Below are 22,803 nucleotides of genomic sequence, written 5' to 3'. Positions count from 1 at the left end.
ATCTCGATTTCCGCTGTTATTTTGAAGCGAATGGTCAAAATCACATCCATTTTCGGCTCATACAGGTTCTTAAGAATAGCATGGCATGACATTTTCTCACTTTCAAATCACCTTCTAGCAAGCTGGAATTTGTATATCCCCCGTGTTGCGGAGTCAAAGAGCAAATACTCATCTTCTTCAGGTTTAACACCTGGACGAGTCAAAGGCTCTTGAATTGAAATCCAATCCCCAAGTTAACCATCGTATTCATCTGAAAGACTCCTGCGTGTCTTAAATTTGGTAAGACCTCTAACCGTGCTGTAGAAAAAACTCTGAGTCTGGGCAGCGAACGATGCGAACTTCCCCGTGTTTTTATTTGACTTGTTCGTGGCACAGTGCACTCTGGTTAAATGCAATGCATTGTGGTAAAAAGTGTGGTTAAATGCAACGCATTGTGGTAAAAAGTGATGAATTCGAGAATTCGCCGCCCCTTATATATTTCCCTTAAATCCTGATTATGTTGCTGCTCGCTCCCTATGGTCGCTCCCCAGCAATAACATTATAACAAAGGTTTAAGGCACTTTAATTTTCTTCAAAATGCCTTTTTGTCCTTGAATTGGTGATTTCCTGAACTATACATTTCGTCACACTGGGCCAAGATCTCTTGTGTTATTTGCATTTAAATCAATGAAATGTAAAATGTAAAAATAAAAATGTTCTACAAGTTTTAAAATCCTCGAAATATATTTTGCTCTCCGAGCCTCGTCAGTCAACGAGGCTTGAGGCTCAAAGAGCAAAATATATTTCGAAAATTTTAAAACTTGTAGAACATTTTTATTTTTAAGCTAAGGTATTAGAAGTGCTATAAAGTCAAAAATGATAAAGCTTACAAAATCGCTTATTGGAAATGTACTCTTAACCTAAACTCAAATACCAAAAATGAAGCATTTTCGTTAAATATAAGCCGAGAAAGTGAAGGCCAAAGTGGGAAACTAAGAGCGCTTTTTTGGAAATATTTATAATCACAGGGCTGAAATCTGACATGATACTTTCCATTGTTGACAGAAATGTTGCAATTTTAACAACCCGACACGCAATAACGTGTTATGAGTTTTGTAATAAAACAATTTAGTAAAATCCAACTAGTGGTCTATTATCAATGGTGCATTCTGATTGGCTGAGCTACTACTAGGCTATAGTTATAGCCCCACTAGTAGTGAAAAGCACCGGATTTTGGGCGGCAAAAAAAGGATTAAAGTCTAGCTTTAACTAGCTAACGTTGTTTTGTCTCCATATTTTTGACCAACTTGTTGGATTTTACTAAAACGATAATTCCGCTCGCACTCATGGCATATAATTATTTGACTCTGAGTCCATTCGGGCTCAAGGAATATTGTTAAAGAGTAAAAAATAAACAAACAATTCTATATCTATCGAGTTCACAAAAGCATAGTTTCTTATCGCTCTGGCTATATCTTCGGGTCACCTTCGCGATCGCATTCATAGCATTGCTTTAATACGTTGATCGCATGGCGTCTCTGTTGAATGCGTAAATATTTGCTAAACATTACACTGTTCTTCGACAAAAGAAACAATTTGAACTATGGGTTCCCCTTTTCTCTACGATAATAACCCGAGTAATTATAGTAAAACAATTATTCGCCTCAGGCTCAGTTAATACTGTTGAATTCTTGATAATCTCCTCGACTTCGTCCAGGGGATCTGACATCACACTGCTGAGCATTAGTTGCGAATAATTACAGATTGTTAAATAATCGCTATTATTCGATTTCTACAACTGACTTTACCAGAACGTTTTGCATTAAGAAGCTTTTCTTACCTATAATAACGAAGTCTTCTTGCTTTGTTAACCCACTGCCGCACAAAACGATGAAAACCAGGCGGATAAAGGTTGGGCGGTGAAACGAGCGCGTCCGAGCAAAAAGGTGTGATGCAGTGGACTGGGACTCTGCTTAGGAATGTCGCTTGTTTTCGCCTCCGGTCAGGGCTTGCGATATGATGTGATTTGTACATTAGACACTGCCGCTGTCACTGAATTATATATGGCGGCTTGACTTGTTTTCTTGCACTTCTTCCTCGTTCCTTTGTGCTGGTATGCGGTCTCCGAGAGGCAAATGTTGCTATTTTTGCGGGAGTTTTAGTTGGAGTAGACAAACATCTCTTTCAAAGGGTTTCTTTTATTACTTCCATGACTCTACCACTGAATTATATTTTCGTTCTGCTACTCGCCAATGTCGATGTTATTCCAAAACAAAATCAACTAAGTACTGTCTAAAACACGAAGGAAAATCTCATCCATGTCATCCATGGCAAACTAAAAGGCAGCAGATCGTGTTTCACAACTAGATGACGACGTGTATTTTATAAATGCGTGCAGCTCGTGCAAGGTGAAATTATGCTAATTTCAATCACCATCATCCTTTTTAATTTTGAAAAAAACATCTCAGATGTATTTCTGTTTCTTCGAAACTTCAAACTTAGTTTCCCCTCAGTTTTTTCTGTTTACCTTGTTTTGTTTCAGAGAGAAAAACGGAGAAAAAACCTTACAACTAACCTCAATAAATTTTGTTTACATGCGGTTGCCGGATTTGCAACGCATTGCGCGAATCGCCATGGCGCGTTTGACCCGAGAAGCAAAGTTTGAAGAAGTACAACGCCACTATATCAATATATATCAATCTAATTTTTTGTTATGTTATATAAAATTTATCCTCTTTTAACATATGTAAAAATTGAGGTTAAGAAGTGTTAAGCTTTTGCAAACGAAACGGCGAAAGACGATTAGGTGATACTTAGTGGAAGGAGGAGGTATTCAACACTTTCAAATTAAACTCAAATTTTGGCATTATACGACCAACAAGTTTGACTTATAGACGTACAGACACAAACATATGAAACTGTTTATTGATATTGTTATGAAACGAATTTATCTATTTAACATAGTAGCCTGAAATTACAGAAAGAAAATAGGATTTCCGGTTTGCAAAAAGGAAAATTTCGCCGGCCTTGAAGCGCACCGGAAGCGCGGAAAGAGCGCTCGTGCCAGTCCTACTCCGCATCACACATTAAATGAAGAGCGGAGCGCTCGTTTCACCGCCCAACCTTTATCCGCCCTGATGAAAACCATCAACAAACACCGCCTGCGGAGCCGACTTCAGGGCGCAAAAACGTTCTGCGCAAGCTTCTGCGCATCCCTTATCGCAGGCTCACGGCGGGCTTTTCTGTGTTGACCGGCTGTGTCGACTGTGGACTCGACTGTGTTTGTTTGTGAAATGCACAAGGTAGACGTTTACCAATGCACTTGTGCGAAACGTTTGCTCCTTGTAGAGGTCTGTAAAGCCTTTTTATTCGTTTTTTTGTTGTTGTTCTTGTTGTTTTTTCGTCACTTGAAAATTACTTTGGATTCAGAACAACCAATGTTAAAGAAAAAACGGATCATTCCGTCAGTCTGAGGTCGAATAAACGTTTTGAACATTTTCAAAGAGGCGAGTATTTTTCTGATAATTGTGCCTTCGAGTTGTGAGTTGATTTTGTGTCCAGTGCTTTGCCTTCCATCTTGGGGTTTTCAAAACACTAAATGACCGGCAGTCCGGTATTTTTGAAATTTAGGAAGATTTTACTAGATAAAGATTGACCTTTTTTCTGCCCACATATCAACGCAATAACTTCTACTTTGAGGATTTTGTTTATATTTAATTTTTAGTGATCCGCGAAGCTACGAGTGTCCGACTGGCCAGAGTGGGTTTTAAAATATCAGCTCGAGTGCGGCGAAGTGCAGTGACTTCAAACACATGGTGGTCATTGTGGGCAAGCGTTAATTTTTTGGGGCAAATCATAGTCCAAAGATATGTTGTTTTTGAAGAGCCGGGCGGCACACCCCCACCAAGAATTCCCAGGAGTACCCCCCGGATTTTTTTCTTTTTTGCCTCTGATCACCTGTGTCAGGTGTTTAACAAATTGACCACAATTTCCCATGGTCTACACTCTTAGACTATAGAAATGACGTCATAAACACAGGAAAAAATAACGGATTCCCATTTTTGGATATTTTTGGGTATTTAAAGAATACCCATAAAAATCCCAAATTTGGCAAAGTGAGACAAGTCCCAACCAGGGAATTCCCAAACAAGTTCCCAGATTGGGACTCGTCTCACTCTTCCAAATTTGGGATTTTTGTGGGTATTCTTTAAATATCCAAAAATATCCAAAAATGGGAATCCGTTATTTTTTCCTGTGAAAATGTTCAAAACTTAAGTGGAACCACGAACCGCGAGCGTGTGGTTTCACTGCAAAGTTAAGAGTGTACTACCATGGAAAATTGTGGTCGATTTGTTTTTTTTACAATATTTATTTTTTTAAGAAAAACCAAAAACAAAACAACCGGCACTGCGTGACATGTTACGTCATTTCCATGGTCTATACTCTCATAGACCATAGCTTTCGACCAATCAGCGCGCGCAAGGATTCAATTAGCCTGTGTACAGACGTCCCTCCTCCCTCAGAAACTGGGATTCAATCAGTTATTGTAAAATCGGTTATCGTTCGTTTACTTACCGTAAATCCTCTATTAAGCCCCCTGGGGGGCTTATTTTTTTTATAAGCCCATTTGAGGAGAGGCTTAATAGAGACGATAGGCTTATTGAATTTAGAAACAACGATGGTATCAGTTCTTCATAAAGAACTAGAATGCAAAGTGGAAAAGCTCAAGTACAAGAAGTTTTAGGTCATGCAGCCGAGGATCAGAACCAAATCCGATTTTCAAGTTGGTAAGTAACCCATCCCGGATCAGTCTTCAGCTGCTGTAGCATGCACGCGCAGTCTTTTAAATAAGAATAACTATCTTGGTCAGGAGGTTTTCTTGTGTTTCTCACAACCATAAATTCGCCTGTTAGCCCTTTAAAGTCTCATCACTGACCACGATGACACTACCCCTTTACAGACTTCAGCTAGTAAAACCCTAGCCACGCAGTAAAACTCCTACACTTTCATATTCCAGAACGTATAAAAAAGTACCCCTTTCGGGAGGAGCCCCGTATGGGCTATTATGGGGAGTACCCCCGGAGTTTAAGATCCCCGCTGCTTTCTGTTTTTTAATTACTCTATTTGTTGCAGCGAAGCGACGGTCATGTTCTTTACTATCAAATCAAACGTGTCGCTAACTGATCGCAGGGGCGGATCCAGGATTTTTCTTAGGAGGGGGTGCACTCGTCTCTTGCTCTACTTCAACACCAATAAACCACATAGTTTTTTTTTTTTGCAGAATATCAGTTGTATTAGAAAACCGCAGGTCATCTCAGGGGGGGGGGGGGTGCGCACCACCTGCACCCTCCCCCTAGATCCGCCCCTGGATCGGGGATATTTAAATACGGAGAACAAAAACTTGCAGGCGATGAAATGATGTAATGTAATCAACTTGATTTATTTCTTGCCAGCGATCAATGATTCTCGTAAACTAAAAAACAAATACAACTAAATGAACTAACTTATAGGGGAAATCAAAATATAAAAGAGTAGCGATCGAAACAAAAGACCAAAAAACATAACTGTGTACGAAAGGCTTAATGACAAAGTACAAGCTTGTGCATTTTGGGGGCGGAACCCCGCGCATGAAGAATCTTATTGTTACATGGAAAACACTTAACAACTAAACAACACTTAACCTAAATAAAACGCTTTATATATTGACTTTCGATGACGATAAAATTAGTAGAAAGGTAACTGAAATATCCATACTGTAGTTAATTACGAAATATGCGAAATTGTTACGAAATGTACACATGTATGCCCACGAGGGGACAAATAAAGTACTAAATCAATAACCTGAAGACTAAATCAACAAAAATATCTACGAAAGGAAACGAAAATGATTACTTACATATCTGGCCCACACAGTAAACGTCCAAATAACGAAACGAAACTAAATGACACAAAACTTATTCTTCTACTGTATTATGCGAGAAACGTGCAATCGACTGAAATAAGAGCTATCCAGGGGGAGTATTAGAAACAAAGCAATGACGTAAATGAAACACTGGAAATGAAATGAAACTAAAAATGATGAAAACTAAATGAGAAACTTAACACTATTATCGCAAAATCTGTGAAGAAACAAAATCGAAAACTCGAAAAGCGGGCCAAATCGTTCATGTTTCATAACAAAAATGAATCAATTTTATTACACTTACGACAAGTACAATACAAAAAAAAGGCCAAAAAGCCTCACATCAGAAATAGAAAGAAAGAAAGGTTAAAAAAATTAGCTTCGCCAAATGAAAATGGTAAGGATTATTTAACAATTATTCCTCGAGCTTCGGGCTCTAAGTCTAGGCCATGAGGCCGAAGGCCAAATGGGCTATTGACTCAGAGGCTATAAGTAAAATCCAACTAGTTGGTCAATTATATCAAGACAAAACAACTTTAGCTAACAATACGCGATTCAGCCGTCATTGTTTTGGTTTTCAAAGCAGGCGCTTTTCGCTACTAGTGGGCTATAACATATAGCTTAGTAGTAGCTCAACCAATCAGAACGCAGCATTAATAATAGACCACTAATTGGATTTTACTAATAATCATAACTTTAACAAAATTGTCAAATCTGATTGGCTATCAACTGCCCTGATTTCAGCCTTAATTGGACAGTTTAATAGGACAGTACGCGTCATGCCTAAGTAATTGGACAGTACGCGCCATCACGTGCGCGCTTAAATGGCTTTTTTTTTCACTGCTAGCAAAACAAAGTTTCGAATGTCTTGTGTTTTGATTTAAAAAATACCCTATTATATCACAAATTTTGTTAAAGTTATGATTAATTGGTAACAGAGCTTCGTGTCGTCCAATGCGGTCGGTAATCATACTCGTGATTAAACAAATCGGACTCCCGCTACGCGGTCGTCCGATTTTGTTAATCACTCGTATGATTACAGACCGAATTGGACTCCACTCAGTCCTGTTACCATTATATATCATTGGACAATATTTTGGGTCTTTGTTGTTTTGACCGCATCCTGCCAACTGAGTCTCTCTTTCGCTTGCTCGATTTTGGCTTACTCGAGACCTCTGCAAAAATCGAGTAACTTCTTTGTTGAGCATGCGCTGTGTGTTGCTAGGATACGATTTCGAACCCAGGCCAAATAGCCGTGCGCTTGATACAGCGGACTCAGTTAAGACATTGGTTTATCAATAAACGGATGCTTACACAAGAAAAACGAGTTTGCTGGTCCAGAAGTTCGGGCTGCGGTCATTTCAAAGACTTCAGGCAGCAGAGCCTTCTTTTCTCCTTATCGACCATGAACCGCCTCGTTCCTAGGTGTCTCAAGTGTGGAAAACAGAAAACGCGACTGCATGAGCCATCAAGGAGTATCGCGTAATGGACTATGGGAACGTTTAGCGTGGGTGTAATTGACGCTGGGAAGGGTGAACGAGAAAATGAGCGTTTTTCTCTTCGCATTTCCCATGATACCTAGCGCGGAGCCAAAATCTTAGTCGCTCTCGAACTCCGCCAGAACGCGCCTGGGTACGAGGCAGGATGATTAGAAGACAAAGGCAGGCTCCACTCGCAGAGTGTATTTATCGTATCGTCAAATGCCCATCCAAGAACGTTCAATTTTGCTTTTACTTTTGTTTTAAAATACATTATTACTGTACCCGCAAATAATATTCGCCTGTCTTTAGCAGATGGAAGAAAACACGGGCAAGTTTTTTTTTTTAAGTAGAACGGTTTAAAAATTAGCAGAAAAGGAGCATTTTGCGTTATCCCTTTGAGAAAAACACGAAATAAATTTTCTTTAGACTTCCGAGGATACAACTCGCCATAGAGCTCCATGACATGGTCATGTTTAAGTCAGAAATGTTTTCTCCACTATGTCCTTCACAATGTTTTCATTCATAAGGCTTTTCCGGTGTGATTTCCTAACTGTGTCATTTGTGTCCCGAATAACTGAAGCTTCTTGCTACACTGTTTTCCGGTGCTATTACTTCGTTACTACTACATTAACAAGGCATCTTCTTGAAAGAAGCCACAGAAAAGAACACAAAATGTAAAAATATAATGGCTAACTTTAAATATACTACAAACACACAAAATAATGTCAAGCTCTTTTGGGGGCTCTGGAGTAGGCGGGGGGGGGGGGGGGGGACAGGGTTTTCTCTTGCCCGGGCCCCTAAAGGCTTCCCCGCAGAGAGCGTATTCGCATGCTATGCTGCGTCACGCGATCGTTGTTCAAGTCCGATTGGATTCTAGTCAAATGGCGCCGACACTGACTGCTTGGGTAGAAACTATTGCCAACCGAAGTTCTGGGAGGGCGAAGAATTTCCGAACTAGAAACAAAGCGCTATAAACCGATCTCGGCATCTGCCCAGCTCTCAATTCTGCCTTACGGGTGCGGTATATGATATATATTGAGTAACAAACTATAACTCGAGGACACGTTGACAATGTTTTTCATCCTGTTTTACACTGTGCGTGTTGGTACGACAAATTGGCCTCCTCTGAACCCTCGGTTACCGAAGTGATTACATCTTTCGTGCTATACAATTATACCAGAAGCAGTTAGTCTAACGTCCAAACGTACCTGATTCGATCACATGACACGTAAGAAACAGTCGTTTCGGTACAAGTCGTTTTGATACAATCTCAAACCTGCACAAAAATTTTGATCACTTCAAGTATAGTTTGCGCGTGAACAAGAAAACCAATTGGGACGAATATCGTTCGTTATTTACGCCACGTACCTGAAATTACTTACAACTCGACTGAAAGACTGGTATCGAAAGGACCGATAACCCTGGCATTTAATTCTGAATCAAACGGTTGCTATTCCATACTAATGCAACATAAATATAAGCGAAGGAAAGAAAAAAGTTAAGATGTCTCAACAGAGAAATAACTATTTTTAAACGATAAAGAAACGAAGAAACGTTCTCCAAATGTTCATATTTACACAAGTCTTTCATACGGCTTTCATAATGTTAAAGAAGTGCCTCGCTACCCATCTTCTCTTGACAAATCCAACAGCTGTGTTTCTGAACGATGACTGGTTGTAGGCCTTTTGGAACATTATCTCCAGCTCTCGTTTTCGAAACAAATGACGTGTTTAGAATTCTTGTGGTCCTGACACCAACATCTCTTTAGCTCCTATCCAGCGTTTTAATCTCAAACGTTAAGACTGACATTCGTTTCTATGCCAATATTAACGCAATTCAAAAATTGCGCACTGTCATGTGTCCCTAGCTGTCCGGCCACAGCCGTACATAAAGGTTTAAATTCTTGCCCCACTGCTTCCATTAAGAAAGGCTTCTCTTTACCAAAGACTACATGTATTTCACGATGTCCTAGCCTTTCCGCTTCACTTAAACATTCCCCAGACAGTTCATGTTCATAAGGCGTTTCCCTACTGTGAACTCTTGCATGTGTCTTTAAGTTTCCTGCTTGGCTAAAACACTTGCCACAATGTTTGCATTTATAAGGTTTTTCCCCCGTGTGAACTCGTTTATGAGTCGATAGGTTTGCTGCTTTGCTAAACCACCTACCGCACTGTTTACATTCAAACGGCTTTTCCCCAGTGTGAACTCGGATATGAGACGTAAGGTTTTCTGCCTTGCTAAAACACTTTCCACAGTGTTTACAGTTGTAAGGTTTTTCACCAGTGTGGATTCTTTCATGAGCTTTTAAGTGTCCTGAACGCTTAAAACCTTTGCCACAATGTTTACATTCAAAAGGCTTTTCACCAGTGTGAACTCTTTCGTGCTTCTTAAGGCTTCCTGTTTCGGTGAAACGCTTTCCACAGTGTTTACATTCGTAAGGTTTTTCACCAGTGTGAACTCTTTCATGAGTCGTTAGGTTCCCTGGTTGGCTAAAACACTTGCCACACTCTTTACATTTGTAAGGTTTTTCTCCAGTATGAACTCTTTTATGTTTTTTCAGCCTCTCTCCGTCAGTGAATGACTTGCCACACTGTTCGCATTCATAAGGCTTTCGTCCAGTGTGAACTCTTTCATGTACTCTTAGGTGCCCCCTTTGCCTAAAACTCATGTCACAGTGCTTACATTTAAATGGCTTCACCCCGCTGTGGACTCGCTCATGAGCCTTTAGAATTTCTGGTCGGCTAAAACACTTCCCACACTGTTTGCATTCAAACGGCTTTTCTCCAGTATGCGTTCGCTCATGAGCCTTCAGGTTTTCTGGTCGGGTTACACACTTGCCACACTTCTCACACTTATACGGCTTTTCCCCAGAGTGAACTCCTTCATGTGTTTTTAGGTGTCCTGCTCGGCTGAAACGCTTGCCACACACTTTGCATTCAAAGGGTTTTTCTCCAGTGTGAATTCTGAAGTGCTTCGTTAGGTTTCCTGCTAAGCTAAAACACTTGCCACACTGAGTACACTGATAAGGTTTCTCTCCGGTGTGGACTCTCTCATGTTTTTTAAGGTTTCTCTTATCTCCAAAGCACTTGCCACATTCATTGCACTTAAAGGGCATGGGTTGCATTTCTCTTTCATCAGTCCTTTTAAACATCAAATGAAAACACTATTAGTTAAAGGCTTATTAGGTTAAATGATAAAATCAAGCATTTCTGAATTGGATGCGTCAATATTTAATAATAATAGTACATAATCCTAGAGTTTGAAAGGTGATGAGCACTAACGTTTACTGAATACCATGCTAGTTCATCTTGGTTCAAACGAGTACTTGTCCATCACACTTACCCCAGTTCCTTTATCCTATTCGGACTTACTCGCTCCACCCCGTGCATGTATAAACAAAATATTCATGTAACTGTAAGGACTTAATGTGCCGGAGAAGAGAAGAGCAATATTTTTCTTACAAAAACATTTAAGGCGAAAAAAAAGAATCAATGAAATAGGGAAATCTCTACACAGGGTGCCTTAAAAAGGTGTCTTCAAAACAAAATCTAAAAATTAAAAGAATTTCTTTATGAGGCTAGCCAAGGAAAAGTAATAACAAATGAGTATCTCGATAAAATGATCAGTAAAACACAAAATCTCAAAAAGTAAAAATTGCTAATGAACAGACCCTCACAAGTTCTTGGGGAAGGTAAAACATTCATGTAAATGTATGGGTGGAATTTGAAACCTACAGCCTACAGTTATTTACCAGGCCAGGTTCAGTAGCATTTGGTAGCCCTATTAATAGTCAATTTTAGAGCTTCTCCTTTGAGCAAGCGGTAGCTAGCATGTACTGGTTCAAGGGTAATTTTAACTAACCCGACGAGCAGAATATATGGCACTCCCCTAAAAAATTTCACTTGCCTGTCGGGCAAGTTGCAGGTGTAGGAAGAGAATTCAGTAGCCTACACCGTACATGTAATAGCAATTCCTTTAACCCAGGGCTATTGGACATAACTTTCTCTATGCAAAACTGTTTCTCTTAGGTAGGGCATCAAAGTCCTACTCTATCACAGAGCACATTATGTCTATGAACCTGCAGCTAACTGCATAAAATCTCTAAACATTGGATGTATGTACATACATGTGCTAACATCTGGCATTAAAATAAAGAGTTTGACAGGGCTTTATGTCATACATAATTTCAGTGCTACATTCAGTTTCAATATTTTTTTAGCTTGCCTTAAAAAACACTGATCAGGCCATCTCTAGAATACATTTTGAATGAAAGTTAATACAGAATTCCCAAGGATCAGTTGTTCAAAAGCCTGTTGGCACCAACCCCTGGTTAAATTTTAATGCGGGTTTCTTTTTCTTTTTAGCAAAAGCACTTTCTTGGATAATTTTCTCTATTCTTTTTAGACTAACCAATCACCAAATTGTAGGCAAAGAGAATTAAACTGAATTTGCTTTTGAAGTTCTCATATCTGAGTTCAAATGTCGCACAAACCCTGGGTTACGTTAACCCAGCTTCAAACAACCCAGCCCTGGAGGTCACATTATGCAACACAAAGCCTTGGTGATCAGAGTACATGAAGTAACACAAGCAAGCAAACATGCACTTGGATTTTAAATATTGATTCATGAATGCTTTCAACTCGTTTTAACACTCATTTTGCAGTCGTCAGTTTTAATATAGTTTCTGTTTGGAAATTGCCATTCACAAAGCTGACACTTTCAGACAGACTCACGGGACTGCTGAGGCTAATTTCAATAGTCCACTTAACTACCAAACATCTATTTTCACTGGCCCAAGATTAAAATTTACTTGCCAGGGGCAATGGAACCTGGGTTTTTTCCTGCCTCAAAAAGTCTACCTGATCTACTAATTACATTTACTGAGAAAATACATGTATTACTAAACAATGTTTAGAAAGCAAAAGAACCATTAATTACTGCACCATTTTTTGAGGGTATTGATTTTGATTCTGCATTTTGATGTGATAATAGGCCAGTTTACAGTTGTGTGCTTAGTGTCCTAGCCTTTGAGTGAGCGTGAGGCTGAGGTTGACCTTGTTTTGATAAAAACCTAGATCCTTTTCTAATGTAAATTTTGCTTAAAAAATACTAGTTAGCATAAGAAAGACATGATTTACATAATAAAGCAGGAAGGGCTGTATCAAAACAAGGTCAACTCCAGACTCGTTTTCACCTGCAACTGTAAAATGGGCTATTGGTGAGATCAGTATATTACAAAATCATGCCATTGTAAAATACTATCAGTTCTAAGCCTTCTCTAAAAAGAGTGATTGAAGGGCTACAATTGTATGTGCAAGAACATCCGTGTAATTCAGGTATATGATAATTTTCCAATGGGCACGAAATTTAAGGAAATTTTGCCTGTGACTTTTTTTGGTAAGGAAACAAAGGAACTTGAAATGAATTCTACTAAAAAAGCCCTCCACTTTCAAGTGGTTTCTTTTGCGAGACACAAAATGGGTTTCAAAACAAAATATTTTTTTTTCATTTCACCAAACAATGAAACCTTTAAACCAACAATAGAGTGATTTTCATATGACCTTGAAATGAAAACACACAAACAAAACAAAAACTACAAACAAATGGAAATAGAGCGATTTGATTGGTTTATTAAATGGATTCTATTGTGCATGGCTTTTGATTGGTTATTAAAGAGAACATTGGATCAAAAAACTTCATGCCCGAGAAATTTCTTGAAATCAGCTGATACTATTTTGACGCCATACTGCAACACGGATGGCCAATCGAACAAGGCCTTCTCCTCATTAAGGGTTTTTTTGGCTGGAAAAAAAAGAGTCCATGTTTTGATCTTTTCATCCGTTGGCTGATCAAACAAATAACAAACACTTGCTGAAACCATTTTCCAAGGTCATTCAAAAATCCCTCCATCCGGCAATACAGTCGAACCTCCTGTAAGCGACCACCCAAAATGAAAGGCTTGGAGATTGCTCATGGAAGGCATTTGCTTACAATAGCCCGACCACAAGGGCAAAATTTTGAAGTCAACCTAGAATGGAGTGGTATATTTATTATAAAAAAATAATGAAAGTTTACTTTCCCCTGCCAAATACTGGTAGTTCTATTGACAAAATCATTAGCTATTCTACGTGACAGTTCTTTTACAGAAGTGCACTTAAGGATGCGGATTGTGGTTAAAAAATTTTACTTGTGTATGTGACTTCTTGCACAGAAATGTCCCTAAAACGTCTGATGAACAAAAACTTAACTTCTTACACTGAAACCAGGAAATCTCAGTCTTTTTTCTCAAGGGCAATGGTTAATATCGTAGTTATAGATCGAACTAATTATACAGGGTAACAGCTGTGTAGACAATAATGACAGCCATATAATAAATTCCTTTTTTGTCCACTTTTACTATGTACTTCACTGTTTAGTAAGACCATGCGCCAAGTGGTCAAATATTGGAGGTGAAAACAATAGAAAATTCTAAAACTGTCAGCCGAAAAAGTGGTCACAGACGCTTACTGGAGGTTCCAGTATAAGGCTTTGACTGAGAACATTTTTGGTGTTTTGGAAAGGTGGTTGCCAACACGAGGTGGTCACAGCTGGAGGTTCAACCGTATCTGTGGCTAGCATGCAGTTCAGTCCTTGACAATGGCCTCAAAATTGCTTCATTTCTATTCTCAACTGAAACGCATTCTTTTCCCAGCTTTGTATATGTATGTGGTAGGTTTAATTTACTCAGACTTTGTGCTTGCTTATTTTGCACATAATCATAACAATAACAAAATTCTCAAATTGGATTGCCTATCAACTATCCTGATTTCAGCATTTATATGACAGAGTAATAGGACATTATGCACCCCATGCGCCATTGCACGCCCGTTCTTAAATGACTGTTTCCACTTCTACCAAGACTTTCTAACAGGAAATTCTTGTGTTTTAAATTTCAAAAAAAGCTTCAAGTATCACAATTACTTTTGTTATACAACTTTACATGTAAGTGTAGTTATGATTAATTAACATTTGTAACAGAACTCTGTGTCATCCAATTCACTCTATAATCATACTCGTGATTGAACATCGGACTACTCCTACTCGGTCATCTGACTTTGTTAATCACACATATGATTAAAGAACAAATTGGACTCCACTCACTCCTATTACCATGATTATTTATGTTACCTAATACCTCATTCAAAGCAAGGTTACTGGCTTCCAGATCACCACTTCATTATTATTATTATTATTATCCCTTTTTTACAATATTCTGGTTCATGGATAGTCACAGTCCCCCTCCCCTCCCCCTCATATAATGTTGTAAAATATACAAATGTACATGTAATTATGAAGCTTTACAGTGAAGCTTTACTCAAGCTCAAGACCTTGTTCAATTAGGCACATCATGCCAGATTATACAGTAGAACCCTGGTAACTCGAACTCGGAAGGGAACTGAAAAACGTTGAGTTAGCATGGAATTCGAGTTTTTAGAGTAGAAAATGTAAATTTCAGTGGAACTTTCATCAAGGAAAAAGAACTTTAGTTGAAGTTAGCAGAGAATTCAAGTTATCCGAGTTCAAGTTATCAAGGTTCTACTGTATTTCCAAAATCAACAAAGAACAAGATTGTCCAGGTGGCAAGAGAGGCTGTTTTTTCCGTTGGGGAGGGTGGGTTTCAGTGTTACTAATTGTAAAATGGTTGGGTTTTTGCCTACATCATTTCTGGGAAATGACACACAAACCCAGGTGGGAATGTTTACAAAGTTTTTTCTGTAGTAAAGGAGAAATAAAATTGCAGGATTGTGTGACGTTAAAGCATTTTCCAAAATTACCAGATTTTCATAAGGATGTTCTTGAATGGAGGCCTTTGACTAAAGTATGTATATAAATCTCCACATCAGTGCTCTTTAAAGAGTATTGCCCTATTCTGTGCCAAAACCATCTGAGTTCTACAATGACTACCATTTTCCAAATTTCCACACCAGTAAACTACGCAAAGAACATGGAATCTTAACCCCTTGCCTACCAAGGATGCGTATATACATCCTGTGTGAGGTCACTCAGACAAATGAAATCCCCAAGAACCCGGTCATTCAAGTTGTCTTAAATAAATAAACTCCAGTCATTCAGAAACCGCTGCCGGTTACTTGGTGTATTTGACTCTGGTAGTCAAGCGCTTAAGAAGGAGAAATCTCTAAAGTTGAGAAACTTACAGTTTACTAGAGCTCTCAAAGAGGCATGTTTTGTCTTCTATGTCTTGACTTCCAGCCATTGGCCTTGACTTTCTATTGGAGATATGCCTGTTTTCAATAAAAGGAGAAGTTCAAATTTGAGTGTTTATTCTTGGCAATTTAAATTGGTACAAGAAATTATGGGTAACTAAGCTACTAAAAATCGTTGACTACCAGCCCTACTGAAACCCACAAATCTAGCATGGAACAAATTGTAAAAAAGCATTATAAACTAGTAAGAAAACTTGACAAAGATTATTCAGTTTATTGCCAGGGCTTAAACGGATAAAAAAACCACCGCCAATAGAAAAGCTAGTGCACTGTTACGGCTTCATTGCATTTCATTTTGGTTATGACTTCGGCCAAAACGGACGTGAATACCTGTAATTCCACAGAGAAAGACAGATACGATGTACAATTCAAGGCAGGCTAAAATATTGTTGTCACTTGTTATAAAGACACTGTTGGTGATAGCCTGTATATTCACATCTTGTGCCTTTTGACAAACATACAAAATCATGGAGCGAGAAACAAAGAAATGAGGAGGTGGAAATTATTGTGCCTATCAATAAAGAGTTCTCCTAAAGGGGTTCGCAATAGAACAAGTTTTAATTTGGTTTAGTTTGAGGGATTTCTGCAGTTACAAAAATAATCAACATAATTTTTCAACTTGATACTGAGTACATTACAGTGAAACCTGTATTAAGCGGAAACCCTCTATTACGCAGACAGTAGCCGAAGTTCCCAAATTTATTTCCGTTATTTACTTTAAATGAAACCTTTATTAAGCAGACGTGGACACCTAAAAAGTACCTGAAATGGCCGTTTCTATTGTTGCCAACCTGTATTAAACGGACACTTGTAACTAAATTCCACCACCCAACACGCCAGACACCGGAAATACGAAAGATTGCCTTGAATTGCCACCCACAAATTTTTCGATTTTTACATCAAAAAACGTGACTTGACAAACTTATTTGATTAGTTCCATAGTACAGGATTGTTTTCTATTTCATTTTGTTTGTATAGCGCTTGTTTCACTCATCTGATTTCTTCAAATTTGAGTTGCAATCCATGTTTATGGTACTATGATCAATGGGTTCACTTTGATAAAGAAATTAATGCAAAGTCTATCGTCATAGTCTCTGGGAGTATTATAAACGCTTCCACTGTTCATTTGAATGGCATTTTACACCTCATATGACATTATATATCGAAACCTGTATTAGGCGGACATCCTGTATTAAGCGGACACTACAGCATTCCCCCAGGCTGTCCGCTTAATACAGGTTTCACTGTAGTTTGTATTCAATAGATCAATAAAATTTGGTGTTAAAAGTATTTTGTCTACATTGTAATTTAATTACAGCATTAGTGATTGTGTAAAGGTTTATCAGATCTTAGTTAAAAGGGGGCCTGTCATTTCTCCTCTTCAAAGTATAATTAGCGATCAAACCATGGACACCAGTGAAGGTTCATTTATTGCGAATAACTGCATGTAGATCTCAATGAATATCAGACTGTTTGTTTGTTTGTTGGAAAAGACTGTCTGCTGGAAATATCAATGTAAAATACAAGAGAACATAATTATGTATTTAACAGGAAGCCAGGGACAAGCAATTTGTCAACTCTTTAAAATAAAAAGATTTTTTGTTCATTGCAAATTTAGCAGCATGTATCGTAGAGAATTTTAAACACAGGCCAAATAGCAGCCAGTTCTGCAAACCTAATAGAAGGACAATGACATGCTGTACAACAAGAAATTCTGCAGCAATCGCTCAGGGTTTCAGCCTTCTTGTATCATTAAGCTACTTTATCATAGTTTTCTGCAATCATGTGGCCAGTGGGGCATTTTAACAAGTGAATTAGCGGTCAATTCTACAAATGTGGTATTCTGTTCTGTAGGTTATTCACACCTCTGGGGCAAGAGCAAAGGGATAAAAATTCATAAATTATTAACAAAAGATCATAGAACCTTGTTCCATTTGCCATTTATGATAACAAGTAACTGCAAGACCCATTACACACTGTAAAAATCAGTCTTTTATAGTCTTTACTCTTCCCCAACTCCCCAACCACTCTGAAGGCCAATGCATAGTTTAAACAGAACTTAGGCACATGTTAATTAGACAAAGCTTTGTAACAAATTTATCAAATGCATACAGGTGAGTAAGGACAGAGGGCTAAACCTGAGAAAAAAAAAACTTTAACCTTTTCACACCCAAAAGTGGCCAAAGTTGATATTCAACAAAAATTTATAAATTTCAGTCTGTTAAATGCTGATAAACAAATATGCATGTAACCACCATGTGAAAGTACAGCCTGAGAGGATTTGGATGTATTTGAATGAACATAGTAATTGCTTTGTCTTGAGTTCTGTCCAAGTCAACTTCTATTATATATAATTACAGCATTATTATTATTTTTTCTGTCAGCTTATTCGCAATGCTCAGGAATGTTTCAAAGTTGCATTCAGATGTCCCAAAGTTGCTTCGGAATTAGTTTGAGATATCTTCGAGTTCCTTGATTTATTCTTATTCTGATTTATTATACTGGCTAGAAATATTGACTGCAAAAGCATTTTACAGAAAACATTGAAGCAATTTGGGCTAGTAGCTTCAAAATGCGAGCAAAATTGAGATACAAGAGCAATTTTCAGTGCACCTCACTTCCCAGATGAGTTTGCTGGTCCTGTTATGTCACGCAAAAAAGTCTCTAAAGTGCGTTTCAGTTAGGCTTTTTACCGTCAAAACCTTGTCTTTTCCCCCTCAAATCTAGCTAAGAAATCGTTTGATACCGTGGAAAACCAAATTTATTAGTTTGCCGGTCAAATTCCCTGCCGATAAATCAAAATTTCAGTTTTGTGCCATGGCTAGCCTGCGTGGAAGGCATTTGAAAGGGAAGGGAAAGGGAGTTGTTTAGGCACCAGAGAAACGCGAGGTGGGTGCGAGGAGGGAGGGAAGGAAATGCCTGCCAGAAGACCATTGTATTTCTCGTTTTTAACATCCACCAGGCAAATGTTAAAATCCTGATTGGTCAGTCTTCAAAACATGTTAATCAGAGTCTCAATACCTGAGTAACTTAACTGATGTAATTTCAGTAATCATTTAAATAATATGTTGTTAGTGAAGCATGATGAGATTTCTGAATGGAATTCATGGTTAGAATTAAAAAATGGAGGCATCAATTTCAGCTTTAAAGGAGAATAGAAGAACACAGTTAAAAAAACGCATGAAGAAAAGACCTGTCAGCTAGATGAGGTTTACTGACTGGTTTTGAGAAGTCTCAGCTCCCAACGGCTTGTTTTACTCACTAGAAGAAAGAAAGGAAATATCATACTGCCTGTGTACTTGATATCTGCTGTTTGACCTAAAACGCATACCATGCAGGCTACGCTTTAACAACGTCACACATTGTTGCAACTTTCTTCTTTTAATGGACGACTGCATTTGAACTTTTTTTTTATAGTACGTACTTTCCACAGATTTCTTGTTTTAGGAAAACAAAAGCTAAAAATAAGTGCATCACAGCCAGACTTATTTGACAACTAGTCATTCACAGATGCGTTATTTTTACATACATAATTAGTGGGTGGGATGGCAAAAACAATGGTTTCCTGGCAGGCATTTCCTTCCCTCCCTCCTTGAGTACCCCTGGCCCACGCATTTCTCCCTCGCCTAAAACTTCCTTTCCTTCCCCTTTCAAATGCCTGCCACGCAGGCTATCCTACGGCCTGAAGTAAGATTCCAATAATTTTCATGCGAACTGTACCACTGTGTTTGCGTTTTAATCCTAAATATGCTTTTCAATACACAAAAAATGAAAAAAAAGAAGAAGACAAGAGAGAACAAAGAGGGGACCTTCATGACGATATTTGCAGTGGGTTACCCATCCAGTTCCTAACCCCACCCAACAGGGCTAAACTTAAGTGGTGCTACTATAAAACCCAGTTTCTCAAGGGTCATTGCGAGATACGTACTCTAGTTTACGTTGTAATCTTGTACAGTACCAATCAAAAGTAAGTTACAACATTCTTGCGAGACACGAATCGCGTCGCGTGCTACGTGATTCCTGTAGCGCAGGACACGATTGTCGGAGCACGCGATGGCCTAAAAACTGTAAGTACCATGGCCAAAATCCTTGAGCGATTTAATGAATCAATAGTGAAGCTTTACTGTGAGTAAGAGGTGAACAGGTTTTTACCTCTGTGACCTGTAGACCCGCCTGTAGACTGTGGTGTATAATTTGCTTTGTGAAGAATCGGTATTTTCGCATTTCGCAAAACATGCTTTCAATAAAGTTGCTTTATATCCACTGCACAACATTGAAAACTACTTGTTTCTAAAAAACTCTGTGATGATAGCTTTGCTTGTAACTGCCTGCAGGTTTTCTTAAATGTTACAAGCTGAAATGAATTGTAGACTGATCAGCAACACTTCCAAAAGCGCTGTCATAGCTTTTGGCCTTTTTTGGACAAACGGATGTGCTGGCAAACTCTACTGGCAAAAATCTACATTGGATATTCAAAAACCTATCAGTTCATGGAGCTGCTTTAAAGTTTAAGCCAGTGAGTTTATCCAAGCGCAGAAAAGTGTATCTTTTCATAGTACACAAATACAGTACCTGAGAAGTAGGTTTCAAATTACACACGTCAGTCAAAGGGTCCCTTTATTCTTACTGCTGGCCCTTTTCCTGGGCTAATTTACTCTGGATTGGCGTGAACAAAAACCATTTTCAAATGACAATTATAAAAGAAGGCTACATTTTTTCCTGGTGGACACGTGTCAGAGTTCATATTATGACCCAAAAGGGAGAAAAACAAAAGGAAACAAATGAAGGGAGATAGCACATGAGAAGAGTTTTGTCTAATACACCTTGTCACAGATTTGGAAGCCATCTTGATGGGTAGGCAACCACGTGAGAATTAACAGTGGTTGTATGAGAATTTCATGTCAAAGCTTTACTTGCACTTGTACGGATTCTATTGCAAAAATTTGAGGGCATTACATGCAGCTGCATGCACAAGAACCACTTTTTTAAATTTTCTATACATTTGTCCCTGAAATTTTTCATCCTGCCAACTAAAAATATTTCTCCAGATGCTTGCTTTAGATTTTCCATATATTTACCGGCAATTTTCCTGGGAATTAATCCTTGGAAAATTGTAGGCAAATATGTGGAAAATCTAAAGCAAGCACAGCATGCAAAGAGATGCAATGGCAAGCTGTAAAACTGACTTTCTTTGCAACCTGAAACATCTGTGGAAATGTAAAGCATGGGTACCACCCCACAATTTGTTATTAGAATCCGTTGCTGGGTAGCTTTAGCTGACAACATATATTTTTGTCAGAAAAGCCGTTTTACTGAACTTATTCGACATTACATTCTCATACAAATGCTGTAATTTCTCACGCGCTTACCCACTTGTCAAGATGGCTTTTAAAACCGTGACAAGGTCTATTCACGCGTTATTACATTGCTCCTTGACAACTTAATTCAATTTTCGTTATAAAGCCTGGCTTTTATGTATGAAACGTTTTTGTTATGTAAAGTAATAAATCATCCCATACGGCAATATAAGCTAATTGCACAGCGTGCAAATATCAGCTGAAAGATCAAGCTACCGAGATTCGGTTACGTAATAACTCCAGTTTAAACATACTGCAACCGTAATATCAAAAACGAACTACAAAACGCGGAAATTCAAAAATACGTCGCATTTTTAAGACCTCTTTCACCGTTAAATGTTTACCCATACTTTATCTTCTTCGTTAATTAAGCATGCTTAATAACAATCACAGTAGCAATGCAACAAATCGCTTGGTAAGCGTAGGCTCAAGCTGTTATTCACGCAGACTAAAAGCGGGCATTTTCGACTCTGTCGATTAATTCAATCCCGCAAACTATTCTAAGATGTATGCTTAATGTGTTGAAAAGCTTTTCTTACCTTTATCAAAAAGATTTCGGCGCTGCTGATCAATACACAAGCCAACTCTACGATGCCACTGTCTGCATATTGTGTGTGTTCATTGTGTTGTATCACGCGGTATATTTGTCCCCGTACATGAAGTATCTATCCATGAGGTAGTACCCAGACTGCTTACCTGCGTATATATCATGGCCTTCCCTAGGGGGAGAGGGAGAGAAATGTCTCTCCTTTCGCTTCTCTTTCCCCTTTTACGCCTGATACAACCGTACATAAGCAAAGGCGCTTTATTTAGCAATTATTAAATGAGGCTGACTGAATAAATGACGAGAAGAATTATACAGATAGAGGAGAATGTTGGGGACCCACTCAAATCCTCAGTGACTGTTGTAATCACAGTTTGAATTTAGCACAAAAATTTACGGTGATATCGAAAAAGGTTCTAATTTATTGTCCTTATACAGACATCTTTAATAGAATAAGGGAGCCTTTTTCCTCATAGGGTAGTGGTATCAACACTTTCTTTTCAATGGTGTGCTCTCTCTGGACAGTAATGGAAATGGCGCTATAAAAGTAAATGTTACAATAATAATAATAAATGTTCCGAAAATTCTAGATCTCAAATCGTCTTCCGAACACATATTTTCCGAAAATTCACGTTGGGTGCCCCTGTGCGTAACCCGTCCCTTGAAGCAAGGCGCGAATATGCTTCGTCTGTCAAAGTAACAAAGCCCCTTGTTGAACAAATTGTATCTCAGGCCAAGTTCATACGTCGTGCTTCTGCCGTGCCGAACCTAATTAATATTGGGTTCGACAGAAGCACGGCACAAGCACGACTTGAATTCAGACGTCGTGCCAGAGTCGAACTTAATTCAGGGTTCGCACAGTAGTCAGTACAGCGGTAAGCGGTGACGAAAATGGCGCCGCACCGTAACCTCCAGCGTAAATTGCTACTTGTAAAACTCTTACAAAACTCGAGGAGGAGAAGAACAGAAATGCAGCAGAAAATCCTTTTCCTTTTGACCGTCAGGCGAATGTTATTATTAGAAGTTTTTTTTCTTTCTGCTCTTCTTATTTCTTCCGAGAAAACCACTGCTGATCGATCTTGTCGACGGCTTCCCCGTAACAAGGGATGATTCGAAGAAGTATGGAACACATACACTGATCAGAGGTTCAAGAAAACGTTTCGTGTATCAAAAGCCACCTTTAATATTATCCTTGGTCGTATACAACACGATTGCGATGACACTGACTCAACATCGCCGATCGCTTCCTCGTCTTCCTCTTCATCTTGTTCTTTAT

At 38.7% G+C, this 22,803-nt stretch overlaps 1 protein-coding gene across 1 annotated transcript in view; it reads right to left on the bottom strand.

Moving 5' to 3' along the window:
* Positions 1 to 21,611, bottom strand: part of LOC140932277 (uncharacterized) — a 31,277-nt gene extending 9,666 nt beyond the window's left edge. The window contains exons 1-5 of the mRNA XM_073381899.1: positions 21,523 to 21,611; positions 15,558 to 15,644; positions 9,158 to 10,502; positions 8,731 to 8,783; positions 8,571 to 8,638 (exon numbers count right to left, since the gene is read on the bottom strand). Coding sequence (XP_073238000.1) covers positions 8,571 to 8,638; positions 8,731 to 8,783; positions 9,158 to 10,502; positions 15,558 to 15,616 — 1,525 coding nt within the window. The 5' untranslated portion in view covers positions 15,617 to 15,644; positions 21,523 to 21,611. The remainder of the gene's footprint in view (positions 1 to 8,570; positions 8,639 to 8,730; positions 8,784 to 9,157; positions 10,503 to 15,557; positions 15,645 to 21,522) is intronic.
* Between the last annotated feature and the right edge of the window lie 1,192 nt (positions 21,612 to 22,803).

The sequence above is a fragment of the Porites lutea genome, chromosome 3 (assembly GCF_958299795.1).
Source record: "Porites lutea chromosome 3, jaPorLute2.1, whole genome shotgun sequence".
Classification (NCBI taxonomy): Eukaryota; Metazoa; Cnidaria; class Anthozoa; order Scleractinia; family Poritidae; genus Porites; species Porites lutea.
The sequence above is the reverse complement of the archived record's forward strand: the minus strand, read 5'-3'. Positions and strand labels throughout refer to the sequence as shown.